Source organism: Schistocerca americana, chromosome 6 (assembly GCF_021461395.2).
Source record: "Schistocerca americana isolate TAMUIC-IGC-003095 chromosome 6, iqSchAmer2.1, whole genome shotgun sequence".
In the NCBI taxonomy this organism is placed as follows: Eukaryota; Metazoa; Arthropoda; class Insecta; order Orthoptera; family Acrididae; genus Schistocerca; species Schistocerca americana.
This window is the reverse complement of record NC_060124.1, coordinates 141,800,105-141,819,204: the sequence shown is the minus strand read 5'-3', so window position 1 is coordinate 141,819,204 and position 19,100 is coordinate 141,800,105. Positions and strand designations below refer to the sequence as shown.

The window sequence follows — 19,100 nt, the reverse complement described above, 5'->3', positions numbered from 1 at the left end:
GTCTGTAGACTTAGGTCAATTCTATTGCAGTGAAAGGCAACATGTTTATTGGAATTTCCAGTGTGACTAAATAACAAGGCCACTAGCAAATCGAAATAGTATTAGGTGATGAAATAAATGTTGTCATGGTATAATCAAAAGGAAAATTTGTGCATGGATATGTTCTTCCAGTGTACAGCATAAGGTTCTTAATGGAGCACCATTAACAAGAAAGCATAGACAGCCATAATTTACTTTCAGCATTACATAACTAAATTTTAAGAACCACTATATTGAAATTTGACTTTTTAATGCAGTCCTTTTGTGATTAGCCCATGGTAGTGACCCAGGTTTCACACTTTTTCAGTAACTACTTCATGCAGTGCCATTATTTTTTTATTTTTGTAAGTGGGTATACTTCATTCTACACAGAACTGTCTAAATGGTAATACATTTTTTAAATTACGTACATAAGAATCATCATATTTAAAATGGTATTTTCAAAAGCTGTTATGATATTTATTTACTTTTAAAAAAGTCCATCTACTTCTACTGAAGACGTACATGAGAAGTGTTATTCTGTTATTCAACATGATTATTTAATAAGTACATTGGTTTGTTAGTTATAAGGAACTCCAATGTTCGACAGGTTACACAGCAAATATCATCAAGAGCTTGAAAGAGAACCAGTGTCCACTCAGCATGTCCACTGGAGTTTCATGTGAGATGTGGAGGCAGCTCTATTCGTTGCTGCTGAGGGGCAGAGAAGCCATCTCCAAGATCTAGCTCATGTCAGCACAAATGACAACTGTGACTTGAGTTCTGCAACTATCTTCAATTTCTGCTTGTTGGTGGTGTAAGTAGTGAAGACTGCAGGTTCTGTTTGTGAGAATAGTTTACCATCTGCAAATTTGCAGGATTAATTGGAGTCCTCTAGTTTTGAACCAAGTGGATAATTATGAAATGAAATCCAGATTGCTGCTCTAGGAGTTTAGTGTTTTTATAGCAGCAATTTGGATTTCACTACATAAGGTCTCTACGAGATATTTTCAATGCTGTGGGTCCATTGGATCATACATTAATAAGGGGATGAGCTCAACCAGAAGCATGATCAGTCATATTTTATGAATATATTCTATTCTATGAGTAAATAAATTTTTGAGGAAAGTAGATTAGTGAAGAGTGCTGTTACACAGTTCATACTATTTATGTCTTTTTAATGCTTATTATTAAAATTTATTGAGGTAGGTGGAAGGGACTATAATAGCTTGGAAGGTATTAAACTATGTATAACTGTGTAACATGTAATATATAATTGCATGCTCAGAAGTATAAGATACTATTTGATTTAATATATTTGGATTGTAACTATTTTAACACAACTGTTACTTTCCAGATGGACAGAATGAAAGTAATTATTTTAATACAAACAGAGATACACAGTTCCTTCAAAGTGTGTTATGATGTGTGACAGGGCAGGGTAGAGTTACCAGTCAGTTAGTGGGTGTTTCGAACCTACAGGGCTGCCGGGAGGTCCCGGTTCTCCATTGGTGCCCGGTAAACCTGGAAGCCCTGGCTCACCAATCGGCCCCAGTGGTCCAATAGGTCCTGGCAAACCCTACAATTACAAGGCCCTCTGTCAGTCATGCAGATCACAACTACAAATACCAATACCAAAACTGAGTGAAACCCTTTACCTTGAGATTTTCAATGACTTCTGTGTTAACAATAAATGAGGCTGAAAAGAAATCACAAAAATGGCAGCATACTCACAAAATAAATACAACAGGTGTTTCAAACATTCCTTGAATTTTTAAATTTTTGTTTCAAAGAAATTAACTCATCAATTAAAAGTTTATAAAAAAGAATCCATAGATCACAAAATGCTGACAAATCTTATCAGACAAACCTTCTGGCAATGAAGACCTACATTACTGAAGCAATTAAGCATAGGGTACAAATAAGGGTGGAAGCAATGGTGCCTTAAATATGGAACCTGTTTAAGTTGCCACAGCTGTCAGGTAACCTAATATGAAAAATGTTATAGATATACAATTCTCCAAACATTATCACTTCCCTTTCTTTTTGTTATGTTCACTACCATTCATAACATAGCAGATTTTTATTAGAAACAGTTAACTAGCAGAGTGCAGTATAAACAGCTGTATTTCTTCAGTGACTGTTTGCACGTATCTGCCACAATTATTATTCTCTTAATTTAGCACAGCTCAATATGACTGGTTGTCATTTCTGAAAGTATATTAAGTTGAAGTAACTCATCTTTCCTTGAAGATAGTGATGATGGTTATGTACTTGATTGCTTCTCTGAACAATTGAACCATATTACTCAATGTGGTTACTGAGATCTGATTTCTTCAAATGTAAATGCAATTTTAATCTTCATTACAAGAATGGTAAGCCACTACGGATTTTTTGTGAATCCTAATCAAGATTATCTTTTATAGAATGAAATTTTCACTTTAGAGCGGAGTGTGCGCTGATATGAAACTTCCTGGTAGATTAAAATTGTGTGCTGGACCGAGACTCGAACTCGAGACCTTTGCCTTTCGTGGGCAAGAGCACTCGCCCACGAAAGGCAAAGGTCCCGAGTTCGAGTCTCGGTCCGGCACACAGTTTTAATCTGCCATGAAGTTTCATTATCTGTTATGTTTGACTTTTCCTATACTACCACCATGGTGAGTCATTTTAAATGCAATGGATGTGATAGGTACCTAGCACCATAAAATCACTTCTGCCTCCTGTTCTACAAGGTACTGTCCACTGTAATTAGTTGGTTTGAGGCAAAATGAAAATTATATGCTCAGTTATGCTTTTTGTTACTTCTCAGTTTTTAATGGTATGGACATTTGTCTCATTTTGTAAACTGAAAGAATCAGACTGACATATTCTGTGATAAGACATTTCCCCTGTGTGTGAAACAGGTAACACATCTGACTTGCAAATTCTGTACAAATATAGGTAACAACCACCTGTTGTTCCAGAAGATATCTTTCTGGCTATGTAAATAATGACCAGTATGACTCAACTTTTTGTTTCATATGTGTATAATTTCAGTCACATGGTATATGCAAATAGAGAAAAAGTAAGTAATGTCACTGATTTAAGATATATGAACACACACTTTCATGGATTGCTTCTAACTCAACTGTTGAAAACTACTACCACATCAACATAGAATGAGACTTGTGTAACACTTGAAATAAGGAAAAATGTGTCTTCAACCCAGTGGTGAAATAAGAGGCTGGTCTCTAGGTAAATCTTATGTGCTATTTCAATATTTTTTGTGAAATAATCATCACCCATATTTTATTATTTGTTGGACAAAATAACAACAGTGGGTAAGATGGTTGCCTCACATCTGGGAGGACAATGGTTCAAATTCCTGCCTGGCACACCAAAGTTAGATTTTCTATAGTTTTCTTAAATTGCTGAGGCAAATGTTAGTGTTATTTCTTTGAGAAGAGCATGACCAATTTCCTTCCTGTTGCTGACAAGATATTAACCCTACATCTACCTTGATCCGAAGTAACAACTGCTCCAGTTGTAGCTGCCACGATATTAGTTCCTTAAATACAAGTATTATTTGTGTATGGACATAATATTCTGCTTGAAACAGGTCTGATAGCTTGCTACAAAGTGCCTAATTCATTTACTTGCCTTCTGTTGATATTTCCTGCACTGAAGTCTCTACGTTATTATATCTCTTTCAAACACTCTGTTAAAAGCAAAATAATTACTATTTTATTTTTTTGGTCCTATTTCACATAATATTTTTGTAATAAATTCACCTGAAAATAAGTATGTTGTGAATGAGCTGCCACTAGACTAAATATTACAATTACCAGCTTAATATTGTAAGTTAAAATGGTTTGCTATGATGTACATGTAAGTTAAAAAGTACCATGCACTGAAATTCTACAAAGTAAAGGATTTCAATCTGGTATGAAATAGGTTGCACATTTACTGTTTACTGCCAACCTCCAGTACCTGCAAGCTAAATAGGTGTTAATTTACTGATACAATTCAAAGTACTTTGTTAATTCTCTGTCTACATACAGGATGTTTTCTAGGAAGTATCTAAACGTTTCTGTAACAGAAAATGTCAATCTGTTAATATGTCCTGCTCATTTCTAATGATTGTACACTTGGGGCTATAATCTTTTCATAACTAACACATACAAAATAGTTTCTATGCACCAGACTGTAAACCTACTGCATTCTGAGGACTATGGGTGGGCTCCCCGTCTTCATGAATCATACAGTCCACCAACAATGGCTTTTCAATATTGTTTATTATACCCTTTGGTCAAAACACACTGGAAATATCATTCTCTCCTAAAGACATACCAATGATGTCGTGCATAAAAAGTGAGACTTTTTGTATCTTATTCATAAATACATTGAATTGTCAAAGAAACTGGTATAGTCATTGCATATTCAAATACGGAGATATGTAAACAGGCAGAATATGCTGCTGCAGTCAGCAGTGACTATATAAAGTGACAAGTGTTGGTACAGTTGTTAGATTGATTGCTGCTGCTACAATGGCAGGTTATCAAATTTAAGTGAGTTTGAATGTGGTGTTACAGCCAATGCACAGCATCTCCGAGGTAGCGATGAAGTGAGGGTCATCCCATACGACCATTTCAAGAATGTACCGTGAATATCATGAATCCGGTAAAACATCAAATCTCAAATATTGCTGCGGCTGGAAAAAGATCCTGCAAGAAAGAGACCAACGATGACTGAACAGAATCGTTCAACATAACAGAAGTGCAAACCTTCTGCAAATTGCTGCAGATTTCAACGCTGGGCCATCAACAAGTGTCAGCATGTGAACCATTCAATGAAACATCATTGAAATGGGCTTTCAGAGCCAAAGGCCCACTCGTGCACCTTTGATGACTGCATAAGACAAAGCTTTACGCCTCACCTGGGCCCGTCAACACTGACATTGTACTGTTGATGACTGGAAACATGTTGCCTGGTTGGATGATTCTTATTTCAAATTGCATTGAGCAGATGGACATGTACGGGTATGGAGACAATCTCATGAATCCATGGACCCTGCAGGTCAGCAGGGGACTGTTCAAGCTGATGGAGGCTCTGTAATAATGTGGGGCATGTGCAGTTGGAGGGATTTGGGATCCCTGATAAGTCTAGATATGACTTTGACAGGTGACACGTACATAAGCATCCTGTCTGATCACCTGCATCCATTCACATCCATTGCGCATACAAAAGGACTTGGGCAAGTCTAGCAGGACAATGTGTGACCCCATATTTCCAGAATTGCTACAGAGTGGCTCCAGGAACACTCTTCTGAGTTTGAACAATTCCACTGGCCACCAAACTCCCCAGACATGAACATTACTGAGCATATCTGGGATGCTTTGCAATGTGCTGTTCAGAAGAGTCTCCACGCCATTGCACTCTTATGGATTTATGGACAGCCCTGCAGGATTCATGGTGTCAGTTCCCTCCAGCACAACTTCAGACAGTTGAGTCCATGCCAAATTATGTTGTGGAACTTCTGCATGCTTGTGGGAGCCCTGCATGATATTAGGCAGGTGTACTGGTCAATTTGGCTCTTCATTGTACAGCTGCCATACATGATACTGTTTTCTACTATACTTTTCCAAAACTGAATTTATGCATGAAGTTCCATTTTAACTATGACACTGCCTTGGTTACGCCATGCTTGTGACGTCATATGTGTACTTTGAGACTACTCCTTCCTCAGATCTAAAAGACAGTAACAAGCCAGCTACAGAACATAATACAATATAAAAATTAGTTCCAAATTCCTAATACAGATTTCTCTCAGTCATAATGCAATATCCACAGCCTACATCATACCCATTATTATTTGTTTAATGTTTTGTAGTGTACTGTTTCATTGATCCTCTTCTTATTTTTTCATATATTCAAACTGGTATGGAACAAGTCAGTATTATGAGAAGATGAGATGAGACGGCATGAATTAATATGATGATTATAAACCTATGTCTATCACAAGTGTACTGGGGTATACACACAAAAAAGCTGTGAGCAAATCATACATATATAGGGCATCCCAGAAATGCTGTGGCATACAAGGGGCTGTACAGGGCATCCAGAGAAATGAATCAAGGGCAGGAACCCAATTCCAGAGATGTGCAAGTGTGTAGGGTAAAACTCATACACCCTTGAAATTGTTTTGATTCTCAATGGTTACCAATTCATTTATGATGAAAAGTACAATATATTTTCCCTAAAAGAGCTTGAAGCCATCTAAGTATTTATCTTTCTCTCGAAGGTCAATACAGAGACCTACTGTGTTATCGTGTACGTCTCTACTTCAAATAACCATATTCAGTCATAGTATCACTGTATGATGGTAACTTTATAAATAAGTAGCAAATACCAGAATAATGCATACTGTGTTAAATTTTGTAGCTATATGTTTCTAGAAGGTGGCAGTACATGTTGGATGGAAAACAGATTAGTGAATATCTGCCAATGCAGAATGGCAGGTGTGCTGGTCAGAAAAGTGCAGAGTAGTGTTATTTTTAAGAGCCAAGGGACTGTCTAAAGAGGACATTTATTAGATAATGCCTCTCAAATATTGTGTACAGTATTTAATGGGTAGCTGCATTCAACTGACTACAGGAATTCAACAAAAGATAGAAAGAAGCACAAACAAGGAGAGTCCAGGTCATCAAATTGATGCACATCCAGCTATGGACGCACAAAATATATCTTCAGGATGAATGAAATACTGCAATTTGAATTATATCTCACAGATAAAATGAACAATAGGTTGCCACAGTCACCCTCATCCATTTCAGCTGCACTCCAGTCTCATTGTAGATCAATTTCAATCAATGTGGTATGCAATGAAAGCTCATCACTAGCCTCACATAGGCTCAAAAAACACTTGATTGACTTACATGACCACTCTACTTTCCATTTATGGAAATATCCATTTTTTTAAGAAAAGCTTGTGTACATAAAAAGTAAAATTATTGTAAGAAGACTCTTCCAAAAATATGAAAAATATCCTAGTAGTTTCCATTACTATATAACTCACCCTAGACACAATGAACTTGCCATGGTGAAGTTATCCAAAGTCTCACATTGCAACTACAATGATTATTGTGCAAAAAAAGTCTAGATGCCTTACTTACTTTCTGACTGAATTATAAGAACTATCCTCTACCTAGACAATGAGGTGAGTTGTGTGCTTACATTCTAATACAAATATTTAATGTGAAGGGGACTCACACATTATCTGATCACATGTGCACTGTTCCCCTGAATAATAAATGTAAGAAAAGTGCCTGATGAAGACCAACATTTGCCATTTGCTGTAGTTAAGATGGCTTGTTCCCTTTCAGATGGCTACAGACTCTTGGGATATTCTTCTTCAACTGTGTAGGTTATTGATACATAAGGAAATTGCCCAAAGGAAATTGCCCAGAATGAACATTTCAGACTGGTGTATGCAACATTTTAAGTGAAGCAGTGTAATCAGTTAGAAATGAGCATAACATTCATTTAAATGAAAATACAGTCTGTTAGTGGAGTCGATATTGCTGAAGTTCATTAGCAGCAGCATCACATACAAGCTCTCCAGTTCGCCCAGGCTCGCCTCTTGGTCCTCTACGTCCTGGAACACCAGATGCTCCCTGTGGGCCCTGGGGACCTATGGGCCCTGGGGGACCCTAGCAGTCATTGCAGTGTCACAAAATATTCTCAGCTATAAGTTTCACACTCTTTTAAGCTTAAAGTCGAAGTGGTAGAGATAAAACATTACAACAATAACTCAGGGCATTCCAAAATTCTGTATGAAATTTCCTACAGTTGTTTCTATAATACATAAAGAATATTATTTCTGAAGTTTCTATAAGAGAACATACTATTAAAACAATTCCCTTGTCGTGTTACAAGTTAAACAAACTACTTACTCAATGTCTGTTGCTGATGTGCTTGATTGCTATAACAGTGGGAAATTTGATGAACAGGGCAAACAAATGTCTTTGCAAAAATAATGTGCTACTGTGTCCATTCCATCCCCAAAATAAACAAAACAAAGCAAAGATATATTAATTGGAATCCACATCAAAGGAAAAATATGAACAAAAATCTCAACTATAGATATAGACAAAATTTTTAATTAACAGCTTAAAAGCTACTGTCTGGGAGTGCTCAGTACACAACAATCAATTGCGTCAGGTTGGATTCCATTAGGAATCATTGTGCTCAGTGACTGTGAAATGATTATAATCTGGAATGAACACAGCAGTCAGTCAAATATAGGTCATTTTAACAATGTGTGCTTATAAAAGATTTCTGGGTCTATATGACTAGCTACTAAAAGCAGTGATCATCCCTGTACTGTAGTTGACATTGTGCTAGTGTTGCAATAAAATACAGATTGATAGGCGGCTGGTTGCAGTGTTCATTCCACATTATAATCACTAAATAGCCCAGTAACATCATGTAAAGTGCTCTGCATGAAGAAAATGAACAGTATTTTTCGCAGCAGAAAACACACACACACACACACACACACACACACACACACACACACACACAAAATGCAGTTTTTATGGGACAACCTTTTCTTCTTCTGTCTCTTCAGTGAGTAGCGGTGGTATATAAATTCACAACATAATGTTATTTCAACAAGTAAAAATTGTGGCACAAGCCTTTACTGATTTTCACCACTTTGCCCTGAAGAATGCAGATGGCAGATGAAACTCATGAAGATCATGACCTAGGGGAGAAAAGCGAGGCATCATTATAAATGCAGAGTTGGTTGTAAAGAAACAGGAACAGACGTGGCTCAAGTAAACATAAGCAGACAAGCACCTTTATTCTTAAGACTAACAGAAAGAGAATTCACTAGAGAAAACTGTTGTTGTCATTGTTGTTGTGGTCTTCAGTCCAGAGACTGGTTTGATGCAGCTCTCCATGCTACTCTATCCTGCGCAAGCTTCTTCATCTCCCAGTACCTACTGCAACCTACATTCTTCTGAATCTGCTTAGTGTATTCATCGCTTCATCTCCCTCTTTGATTTTTACCCTCCACACTGCCCTCCAATACTAAATTGGTGATCCCTTGATGCCTCAGAACATGTCCTACCAACCGACCCCTTCTTCCAGTCAAGCCGTACCATAAATTTATCTTCTCCCCAATTCTAGTCAATACCTCTTCATTAGTTATGTGATCTCCCCGTCTAATCTTCAGCATTCTTCTGTAACACCACATTTCGAAAGCTTCTATTCTCTTCTTGTCCAAACTATTTATAATCCATGTTTCACTTCCATACATGGCTATGTTTTGTAATTTAAAATCTCTGTCTTACCGTTGTGTAATGTAACTGAAACCTTCCGTGTCTCCAGATCTGTACATGTTTAAAACCTTTCATGATTCTTAAACTAAATAATACCGATGACTAAATTGTGCACTATGCAGTATCTGCCAGCGAGCAGCTCCATTCATTCTTCTCCCCCAGACCATATTCTACTACTATTTCTCCTACTTGGTCTTTTGGGGCTATTGAATTCCAGTTCCTCATCACAATTAAGTATTCATATCCATTAACTATCTGATTAATTTTTTTTCTCTCATCACACATTTTTTAATTTCTCAATCACGAACAGAGACAGTTGCATATAAAATTATGTTGCCGTGGTTGATGTTATTTTAGGTCTATCTCAGCTACAATAATGTGTTCACTATGATGTTCATAGTAGGTTATCTATATTCTCATTTTCTTATTCATTGTTAGACTTACTCCTGCAGTACTCCAGTATTATAGTTAATTCATATATTAGTAGTACTAGGATGGATAGGCCATGTGCATGTTTGTGTGTGCACAAGAGGAGCTGGCTGCAGTTTGTGAACAGCTGAAAATGCTTTTGGTGATGGTCAGCTGTCTTCAGGCTGTTGCCTCAGGAGGGCAGCAGCGGTTATGGAGAATCTAAATCTACATCTACATACATACTCCGCAATCCATCATACGGTGCATGGCGGAGGGTACCTCGTACCACAACTAGCATCTTCTCTCCCTGTTCCACTCCCAAACAGAACGATGGAAAAATGACTGCCTATATGCTTCTGTACGAGCCCTAATCTCTCTTATCTTATCTTTGTGGTCTTTCCGCGAAATGTAAGTTGGCGGCAGTAAAATTGTGCTGCAGTCAGCCTCAAATGCTGCTTCTCTATATATCCTCAGTAGCGATTCACGAAAAGAACGCCTCCTTTCCTCTAGAGACTCCCACCCGAGTTCCTGAAGCATTTCCGTAACACTCGCATGATGATCAAACCTACCAGTAACAAATCTAGCAGCCCACCTCTGAATTGCTTCTACGTCCTCCCTCAATCCGACCTGATAGGGATCCCAAACACTCGAGCAGTACTCAAGAATAGGTCGTATTAGTGTTTTATAAGCGGTCTCCTTTACAGATGAACCACATCTTCCCAAAATTCTACCGATGAACCGAAGACGACTATCCCCCTTCCCCACAACTGCCATTACATGCTTGTCCCACTTCATATCACTCTGCAATGTTACGCCCAAATATTTAATCGATGTGACTGTGTCAAGAACTATACTACTAATGGAGTATTCAAACATTACGGGATTCTTTTTCCTATTCATCTGCATTAATTTACATTTATCTAAATTTAGAGTTAGCTGCCGTTCTTTACACCATCAAAAATCCTGTCCAAGTCATCTTGTACCCTCCTACAGTCACTCAACGACGACACCTTCCCGTACACCACAGCATTATCAGCAAACAGCTGCGCATTGCTATCCACCCTATCCAAAAGATCATTTATGTAGATAGAAAACAGATCCTACCACACTTCCCTGGGGCACTCCAGATGATACCCTCACCTCCGATGAACACTCACTATCGAGGACAACATACTAGGTTCTACTACTTAAGAAGTCTTCGAGCCACTCACATACTTGGGAACCAATCCCATATGCTCGTACCTTAGTAGGAGTCTGCAGTGGGGCACTGAGTCAAACGTGTTCTGAAAGTCAAGGAATATGGCATCCATCTCCCACCCTTCATCCATTGTTCGCAAGATATCATGTGAAAAAAGGGCGAGTTGCGTTTCGCAGGAGCAATGCTTTCAAAAGCCGTGCTGATGCATGGACAGCAGCTTCTCTGTCTCAAGGAAATTCATTATATTTGAACTGATATTGGTCTGTAATTTTGAGGATCCGTCCTTCTACCCTTCTTATATACAGGTGTCGCCTGCGCTTTTTTCCAGTTGCTCGGGACTTTACGTTGGGCAAGAGATTCGCGATAAATGCAAGCTAAGTAAGGAGCCAATGCAGTAGAGTACTCTCTGTAAAACCGAATTGGAATCCCATCAGGACCTGGCGATTTATTTATTTTCAACCCATTCAGCTGCTTCACAACCCCAGGGATGTCTATCACTATGTCCTCCATACAGGAATCTGTATGAGACTCAAACGACGGTATGTTTGTACGATCCTCCTGCGTGAAAGATTTCTCAAATGCTAAATTTAAAATTTCAGCTTTCGTTTTGCTGTCTTCCATTGCCAGGCCAGACTGATCAGTGAGTGACTGGATGGAAGCCTTCGACCCGCTTACCGATTTTACGTAAGACCACAATTTCCTTGGGTTTTCAGCAATATCTTTTGCTAAGGTATGACGGTGGTAGTGGCTGAATGCTTCACACATCGCTCTTTTTACAGCACCACGAATCTCTACTAACTTTTGCCTGCCCTCATTCTCCTGATCTTTCTTGTACCATGAGTGCAACTGCCTCTGCTTCCTGAGCATTCTCCGAATTGCACTGTTAAACCATGGTGGGTCTTTTCTGTCCATAACTCACTTTTTTGGCACATACTTGTCTAATGCGTGATTTACAATGTGTTTAAAATTTGCCCATAATTCTTCCACGTTCATCATACTGGAAGTAAATGAAGTCGATTCATTTACTCAGTGGGATGCAAACAACTGCTTATCTGCTCTTTCTAGAAAGAATACTCTCCTAGCCTTCTTGACCAACTTTTTAACGTTTGTAAGCATAGTCATAATGACAACATCATGATCACTAATCCCTGTCTCAACACTGACACCATCGATGAGGTCTGGTCTGTTCATGGCTACCAGATCTAAAATATTTCCATTACGCGTTGGCTGTCGATTTAGCTGCTCAAGACAGTTTTCGGATAATGTGTTCAAAAGTAATTCACACGATGGCTTGTCTGTACCACCTGCAATGAATCCATAGACATCCCAGTCTATACTAGGTAGGTTGAAGTCACCTCCGACTAATATAGCAAGATCCAGGTACTTCTGCGATACAGAAAGTAAACTCCCTTTGAATGATTCTAGAACTGTCACGGTGGAACCTGGTGGCCGGTAATAACACCCAACAATTAACTTTATTTCCCCTAGCCCTGTTAAACGTGTCCAGATAACTTCACAATCACACTCTACTTTGACCTCAGTAGACACAACATTTTTGTCAACTGGAATGAAGACACCACCTCCTACGGTGTCTAATCTGTCTTTCTGATACACATTCCAACCCTCACTAAGTATTTCAGAACTTCTTATCTCAGGGTTCAGCCAGGTCTCAGTCCCGAGAATAATTTTCATGACACACACTTCCTGGAGGGCAGTAAATTCAGGAACTTCATTCCAAACACTCTGAAAATTTACTGCTAATATCTTGATAGTTGAAGTGTCTTTACACTGAGCGCATCCTGATTTCCCTGCCTGCACGTCGACTGGTGAGTGTTCATCAGGGCACCTCGCACTACCGCCTAGACTAAAAAACCCCCATGTGCACGCCACAAGTACTCTGCTACCCGAGTAGCCGCTTCCTTTGTGTAGTGCACCCCTGACCTATCTAGGGACATCCTACAATTCCCCACCCAATAGCACAAGTCTAAAAATCTGCAGCCAAGACCGTCACAGAGTCGACGAAGCCTCTGGTTGAGACCATCCACTCAGCTCCAAACCAAAGGACCCCGATCCACTCAGGGAATGATGCTGCAAATAGAGAGCTCTGCTTGCACCCCGCATGCGAGGCCAGCAGTTTTTCACCAAATTCGCCCGCCGCCTGTACGAACTGAGGATCACCTCAGAACCCAAGTGACTGGCATCATTGGTGCCGACATGAGCAACTACTTGCAGATGACTGCACCCCATACGCTTGATAGCCGCAGGCAAGGCCACCTCCACATCTTGGATGAGGGCCCCCAGCAGACAAACTGAGTGTCCGTTGCAATTCTTTCCAGCCCTGTACACTATTTCCCTAAGGGGCTCCATCACCCGCCTGAAGTTAGAGCTCCCAATAATCAGCAAGCCTTTGCTCCCGTGTGCCTGCTCAGGCCCTGCTGAAGGAGCGGCCACCTGCCCACTGGCAGGATGAACGGGCGAGGCCAGCCAGACAGCCTCCCACATTGACTCTCCGCCTCGAGCGACGCGAACGAGTTGCAGTCCACCACTCACCCTGAGGTGAGGGCGGCCCCAACGCACCGGGTACACTAGAAGGTGCCTCAGTGGCTGAGTCAGCAGACGCAGCAAGCGACACCTGGGGTGTCTCAAGCGACGCACCAGACCCTCCGCCGTTTATGCACCTCGAGGCAGCAGCCTGAAGGCAGCTGACCGTGGCCAACAGCATGCTCAGCTGCTCGTGAACTGTGGTCAGTTCCTCCTGTGCCCGCACACAGCACGCACACACCCTATCCATCCCACTGCTAATATCTAACGACTCCATGAATTTATACCCTACAGCTGTCAATAAGCAATATTACTCCCCTCAAATACGAGAATACGCAAGGATTTTATGTAATTAAATATGCAAGTGCACAAACACTCGGAAAGAAATTAAGAATCAAACTACAAAACAAATATGAAAGCTAAATATGCGACTCGCTACTGCACTGCTGCTGCACTGATACTTCACCAGCGGCTACTCAAGGCTCACTGAGCATGTGGTGCAGTGCATGAGATACCTCAAGTGCTGCTTCTTTTGCCCACATGCTCTTCTTCTGAGGCACCTTGCAGTGTACCCAACACATGGAGTCGCCCTCACCACAGGGTGAGTGGTGGGTGGTAACACATTCGCATTGACTGAGGAGGGAAGACAATGTGGAGCCTGGCTGTGGCCTCACCCATTCACCCTCTGATGGGCAAGAGGCCACTCCTCCAGCAAGATCCATAAAGGCACACCAGGTGAGGGGTTTGTTGGTCATCAGGAACCACAACGTTAGGTGCATTTATGGAGCACCTTTGGGAAATAACGCCCAGGACCAGAAAGAAATCCCATGTGCACTCAGTATGTCTGTTGGGGGCCTTATCCAAGATGTGGAGGAGGCCTTACCTGCAGCTACTGAGAGTGCAGGGTGCAATCTGCAAGTATTGGCTCACATCAGCACCAATCATATCTGTTACTTGGGTTCTGAGGCCACCCTCAGTTCGTATGGGCAGATGGATGAAGTCATGAAGGCTGCTGGTTCCAAACACAGGATACAAGTAGAGCTCACAGTCTGAAGCAACATAGCCAGAACTGATCAGGGTCCTTTGGTTTGGAACCAAGCGGAGGGCCTCAACCAACGCCTCCCTTGACCCTGTGATGGTTTCATCTGCAGATTTATGGACCAACAGTATATGGTGGACAATAGCAGGACTTCAGTTGATAGGTCATGGGTTTACTACACAAAGGAAGCAGCTACTTGAGTAGAAGAATGTTTGTGGGCTGCACATAGAAGTTTCCTAGTCGAGATGGTAGTTTTAGGTCCTGTGATGAATGCTCACCATACGATACACAGAGAGCAAAATTAGACCATCTACAAAGCACACTATAACTGTCAACATTTTAACTGTAAATTGTCAAAATATTTGCAACAAAGTTCTTGAATTTACAGTCGTCTAAGAAAGTTGTCATGCTCAAATTATTCTCGAAACCAAGAGCTGGCTAAAAGTAGAAAGCTGTGAAATATTTAGTCAAGCATAGAATATATATAAAAAAAGACAGATTAGATACCACAGGAGGAGTTTTCACTGTAGTTTCCAAAAATATTGTGTCTGTCATGGTCAAAACTGACTGTGAAGTTACCTGGATGCTTGTAACAGGTCTAGGTGCACTCAAGTTTTTTTATCAGATATTTTTACTGGCCACCCGATTCTGCCATGACAGTTTTAGAAATCTTTCAAAGAAATTCTATGCTCATAGTGCAGAAATATCAGGACACACAATGTTAGTTGCAGGTATTAGCAGAGAGGCAGGGACTGTGATCACAACAATATCATAGCTATATGGTTACTAAGGAAAGGTTATTAAGGAAAGGCAAACCTACATTTCTAGCACTTGTAGACTTACAGAAAGCTTTTGACAATGTTCATTGGAATACTCTCTTTCAAATTCTGAAGGTGGCAGGGGTAAAATACAGGGAGCGAAAGGCTATTTACAATTTGTACAGAAAGCAAATGGTAGTTACAAGAGTCGAGGGGTATGAAAGGGAAGCAGTGGTTGGGAAGGGAGTGAGACAGGGTTGTAGCCTATCCCCGATGTTATTCAATCTGTATATTGAGCAAGCAGTAAAGGAAGCAAAAGAAAAATTCGGAGTAGGTATTAAAGTCCATGGAGAAGAAATAAAAACATTGAGGTTCGCCGATGACATTGTAATTCTGTCAGAGACAGCAAAGGACTTGGAAGAGAAGTTGAACAGAATGGACAGTGTCTTGAAAGGAGCGTATAAGATGAACATCAACAAAAGCAGAACAAGAATAATGGAATGTAGTCGAATTAAGTTGGGTGATGCTGAGGGAATTAGATTAGGAAATGAGACACTTGAAGTAGTAAAGGAGTTTTGCTATTTGGGGAGCAAAATAAGTAATGATGGTCGAAGTAGAGAGGATATAAAATGTAGACTGGCAATGACAAGGAAAGCGTTTCTGAAGAGGAGAAATTTGTTAACATCGAGTATAGATTTAAGTGTCAGGAAGTCGTTTCTGAAAGTATTTGTATGGAGTGTAGCCATGTATGGAAGTGAAACATGGATGATAAATAGTGTGGACAAGAAGAGAATAGAAGCTTTTGAAATGTGGTGCTACAGAAGAATGCTGAAGATTAGATGGGTAGATCACATAACTAATAAGGAGGTATTGAATAGAATTGGGGAGAAGAGGAGTTTGTGGCACAACTTGACAAGGAGAAGGGACCGGTTGGTAGGACATGTTCTGAGGCATCAAGGGATCACAAATTTATCATTGGAGGGCAGCGTGGAGGGTAAAAATCGTAGAGGGAGACCAAGAGATGAATACACTAAGCAGATTCAGAAGGATGTAGGTTGCAGAAAGAACTGGGAGATGAAGAAGCTTGCACAGGATAGAGTAGCATGGAGAGCTGCATCAAACCAGTCTCAGGACTGAAGACAACAGCAACATGGTTACTAAAGTTAATAAACTTAGGAAGAAGGCTAGGAGAGTATTTGTGCTAGAAAGAGCAGAGAAGCAGTTGCTAGCATGAATGGGCCTCATTTAATTCCAGTATTATGGACTTGGAGAAATTTTGGACAAAATTGAAACAGATTGTAAGTTCCTCCTGGGACAAACATGTGCCAAATAAGTGCACTAAACCTGGAAAAGAAATACTGTGGATTAACAACAAAAGTATGAAATTGCTGAAGAAGAAGAAAATGTTACACTAACAGTTCAATAAAGAACTTGCAAATGATGACTGGCAGAAGCTAGTAAAAATGCATGCACCTGTAAACAAATCTGTGTTGAAGCATACACCATACTGCCATCATCATACCTTAGCAAAAGAAGTTGCCGAGAACCTGAGAAAAATCTGGTCCTTGTAAAATCACTAAGCAAATTGAAGACTTCTATCTATTGACTCAGTGACCAGTTTGGTGTGGTAATAGAAGACAACAAGAGGAAAGTCAAAGTTTAAAATCCCAAGTTTAACAAATTATTCCCATACCAGGATTGTACGAACATACTGTCAATTAATCCATTGTACAGACCCCCGTGTGGAGGACACAGTAATAGGAATCCCTGCTGTAGAGAAGCAACTGAAAGAGTTGAAAGCAAGAAAGTCAAAAGGTCCAGATCACAGTTTACAGACAGTACACAGAGACATTGGCCCCTTACTTAGGAACTGAAAGGGTTGAAAACAAGTAAGTTGGCAGGTCCCAATAGAATCCCAGTTTACAGATAGTACTCAGTGACACTGGCCCCTTACTTAGCTTGCAATTATCATGAATCTCTCACCCAGTGCAAAGTCACAAGCAACTGGAAGAAAGTGCAGAATGGTAAAATAATGAAACCACAAAATTACAGACCAATATCCTTAACATTGGTTTGCTGCAGAATATAATAAATTTCCTTGAGACAAAAAAAAAAAAGTTAAAAAGTTGCAGGGGATCCTGCCCAATGAATACAGTGGCTGAGGCAATATAGCAGTTTTGGTTTTTGGAAAAAAAGGAGAGAGGGAGAGAGAGAGAGAGAGAGAGAGAGAGAGAGAGAGAGAGAGAGAATCATGAACAAGCATTGAGGTGTGAATCAGAGCATTATCATGATGCAATTTCCACAAATGGTTTTGGCACAATTCTGGTCATTTTCATTGGACTGCTTCATGCAAACAGTGCATAGTTTCCAAGCAGTATTCCTTACTGACTGTACGATCGTAAGGTAGGAACTAATGATGCACAATCCCATTGTAATTGAAGAAAACAGTGAGGGGAACCTTCACATGACTGAACTCTAATTTTTTTTAGTCTCAGCTCTTCAGGCAGTTTCCATTGGGACAACTGGGCCTTGGTTTTGATGTTATATAACCTGTAGTTTTCAGTTGTTATAACCTTCTTTAGAAGTTATGGATCATTGTCGACTTCATTCAGCAATTTCTGAGCAATGTGTACACAACATCATTTTTAGCTGAAATTCAACAATTTCAGAACAAACTTTGCTGCGACACGTTTCATGCCCAAAACATCTGAAAAAAAATGCTGGGCATGAGCCAAAGGATATGTCAACATTGTCAGAAACCTATCTGATACCGGTTCAGGAATTTTCCAGAACCATTTTCTTTACTTCCTCTGCAATGTTATCAGTAACTGATGTGCTGGGGTGTCCATGGCAGCTGCCATTTTCAACTTTTTCTTGACCCTCTTTGAAACGTTTTACCCCTCATATACTCTTACTCATAGCAGATTTGTGAAAAGCCACAGTTGACATTTCAAAAGCAGTGCTGCACATTATTCAATTTTTCATGCAAAATTTAATGCAAATTTTTTGATTCATCTTTTTCAAAAGTGAAAATTTTCTGAGCACTTGAAAACAAGTGTAACCTTTTCAACTGTAGACTGAGAGTGAGGCTCCAGTAGTTATGCAGGGTTTTCACAAGGTAGTGTGGAGAGCAGCATCAAACCAGTCTTTGGACTGAAGGGAACAATAATTATGACAACAGCAACAATAACAACAGCAGCAATTAGGAATTACCTTTCAGGTCAGAGTTTTTCAGCCCTATCACCAACAATTTGATTTCTCATGTTCAAAATCCATTTTCTTCAAACCTCTTTTATATGAAAGTGAAAGACTGTAATTCTCACATGCAAATAAATCACCAGTATATGGAATGTATGTGGCGATGCAGTTATCTTTTGTGAAATGAGTTTCAACAGATGCCTTACTACCTCCCTGAACTACAAACTAAAAGAAAATATCGATAACTTTAAAAACTGATATGAAGACAATCTGTCTAGACCATTACACACACAAGACAGGATGTCCTGGAAAGGAAGGCAGTGGAGATTGGCCTTGAAGAAACAAACTTTGCTGTGACATGTTTCATCCCCAAAACATCTGAAAAAATTGCTGTACATGAGCCAAAGGATATGCCAACATCATAGCAACCTCTCTTATGGCGATTCAGGGATTTTTCAGAACCATTTTCTTTACTTCCTCCACAAGTTATCAGTAGCTGATGTGCTATGGTGTCTATGGCAGTTGTCATTTTCAACCTTCTCTCAGTCCTCTTTGAAATGTTTATACCACTGATAAACTCATGTCTTCCTCATAGCAGCATAGAAGTTTGGAAG

General features: G+C 40.0%; 1 protein-coding gene across 1 annotated transcript in view; it reads right to left on the bottom strand.

Moving 5' to 3' along the window:
- Nucleotides 1-19,100, bottom strand: part of LOC124620012 (collagen alpha-1(IX) chain-like) — a 301,640-nt gene that overhangs the window by 114,858 nt on the left and 167,682 nt on the right. Inside the window, exon 9 of the mRNA XM_047146677.1 lies at nucleotides 1,499-1,597. Within this exon, the coding sequence (XP_047002633.1) occupies nucleotides 1,499-1,597 (99 nt within the window). The remainder of the gene's footprint in view (nucleotides 1-1,498; nucleotides 1,598-19,100) is intronic.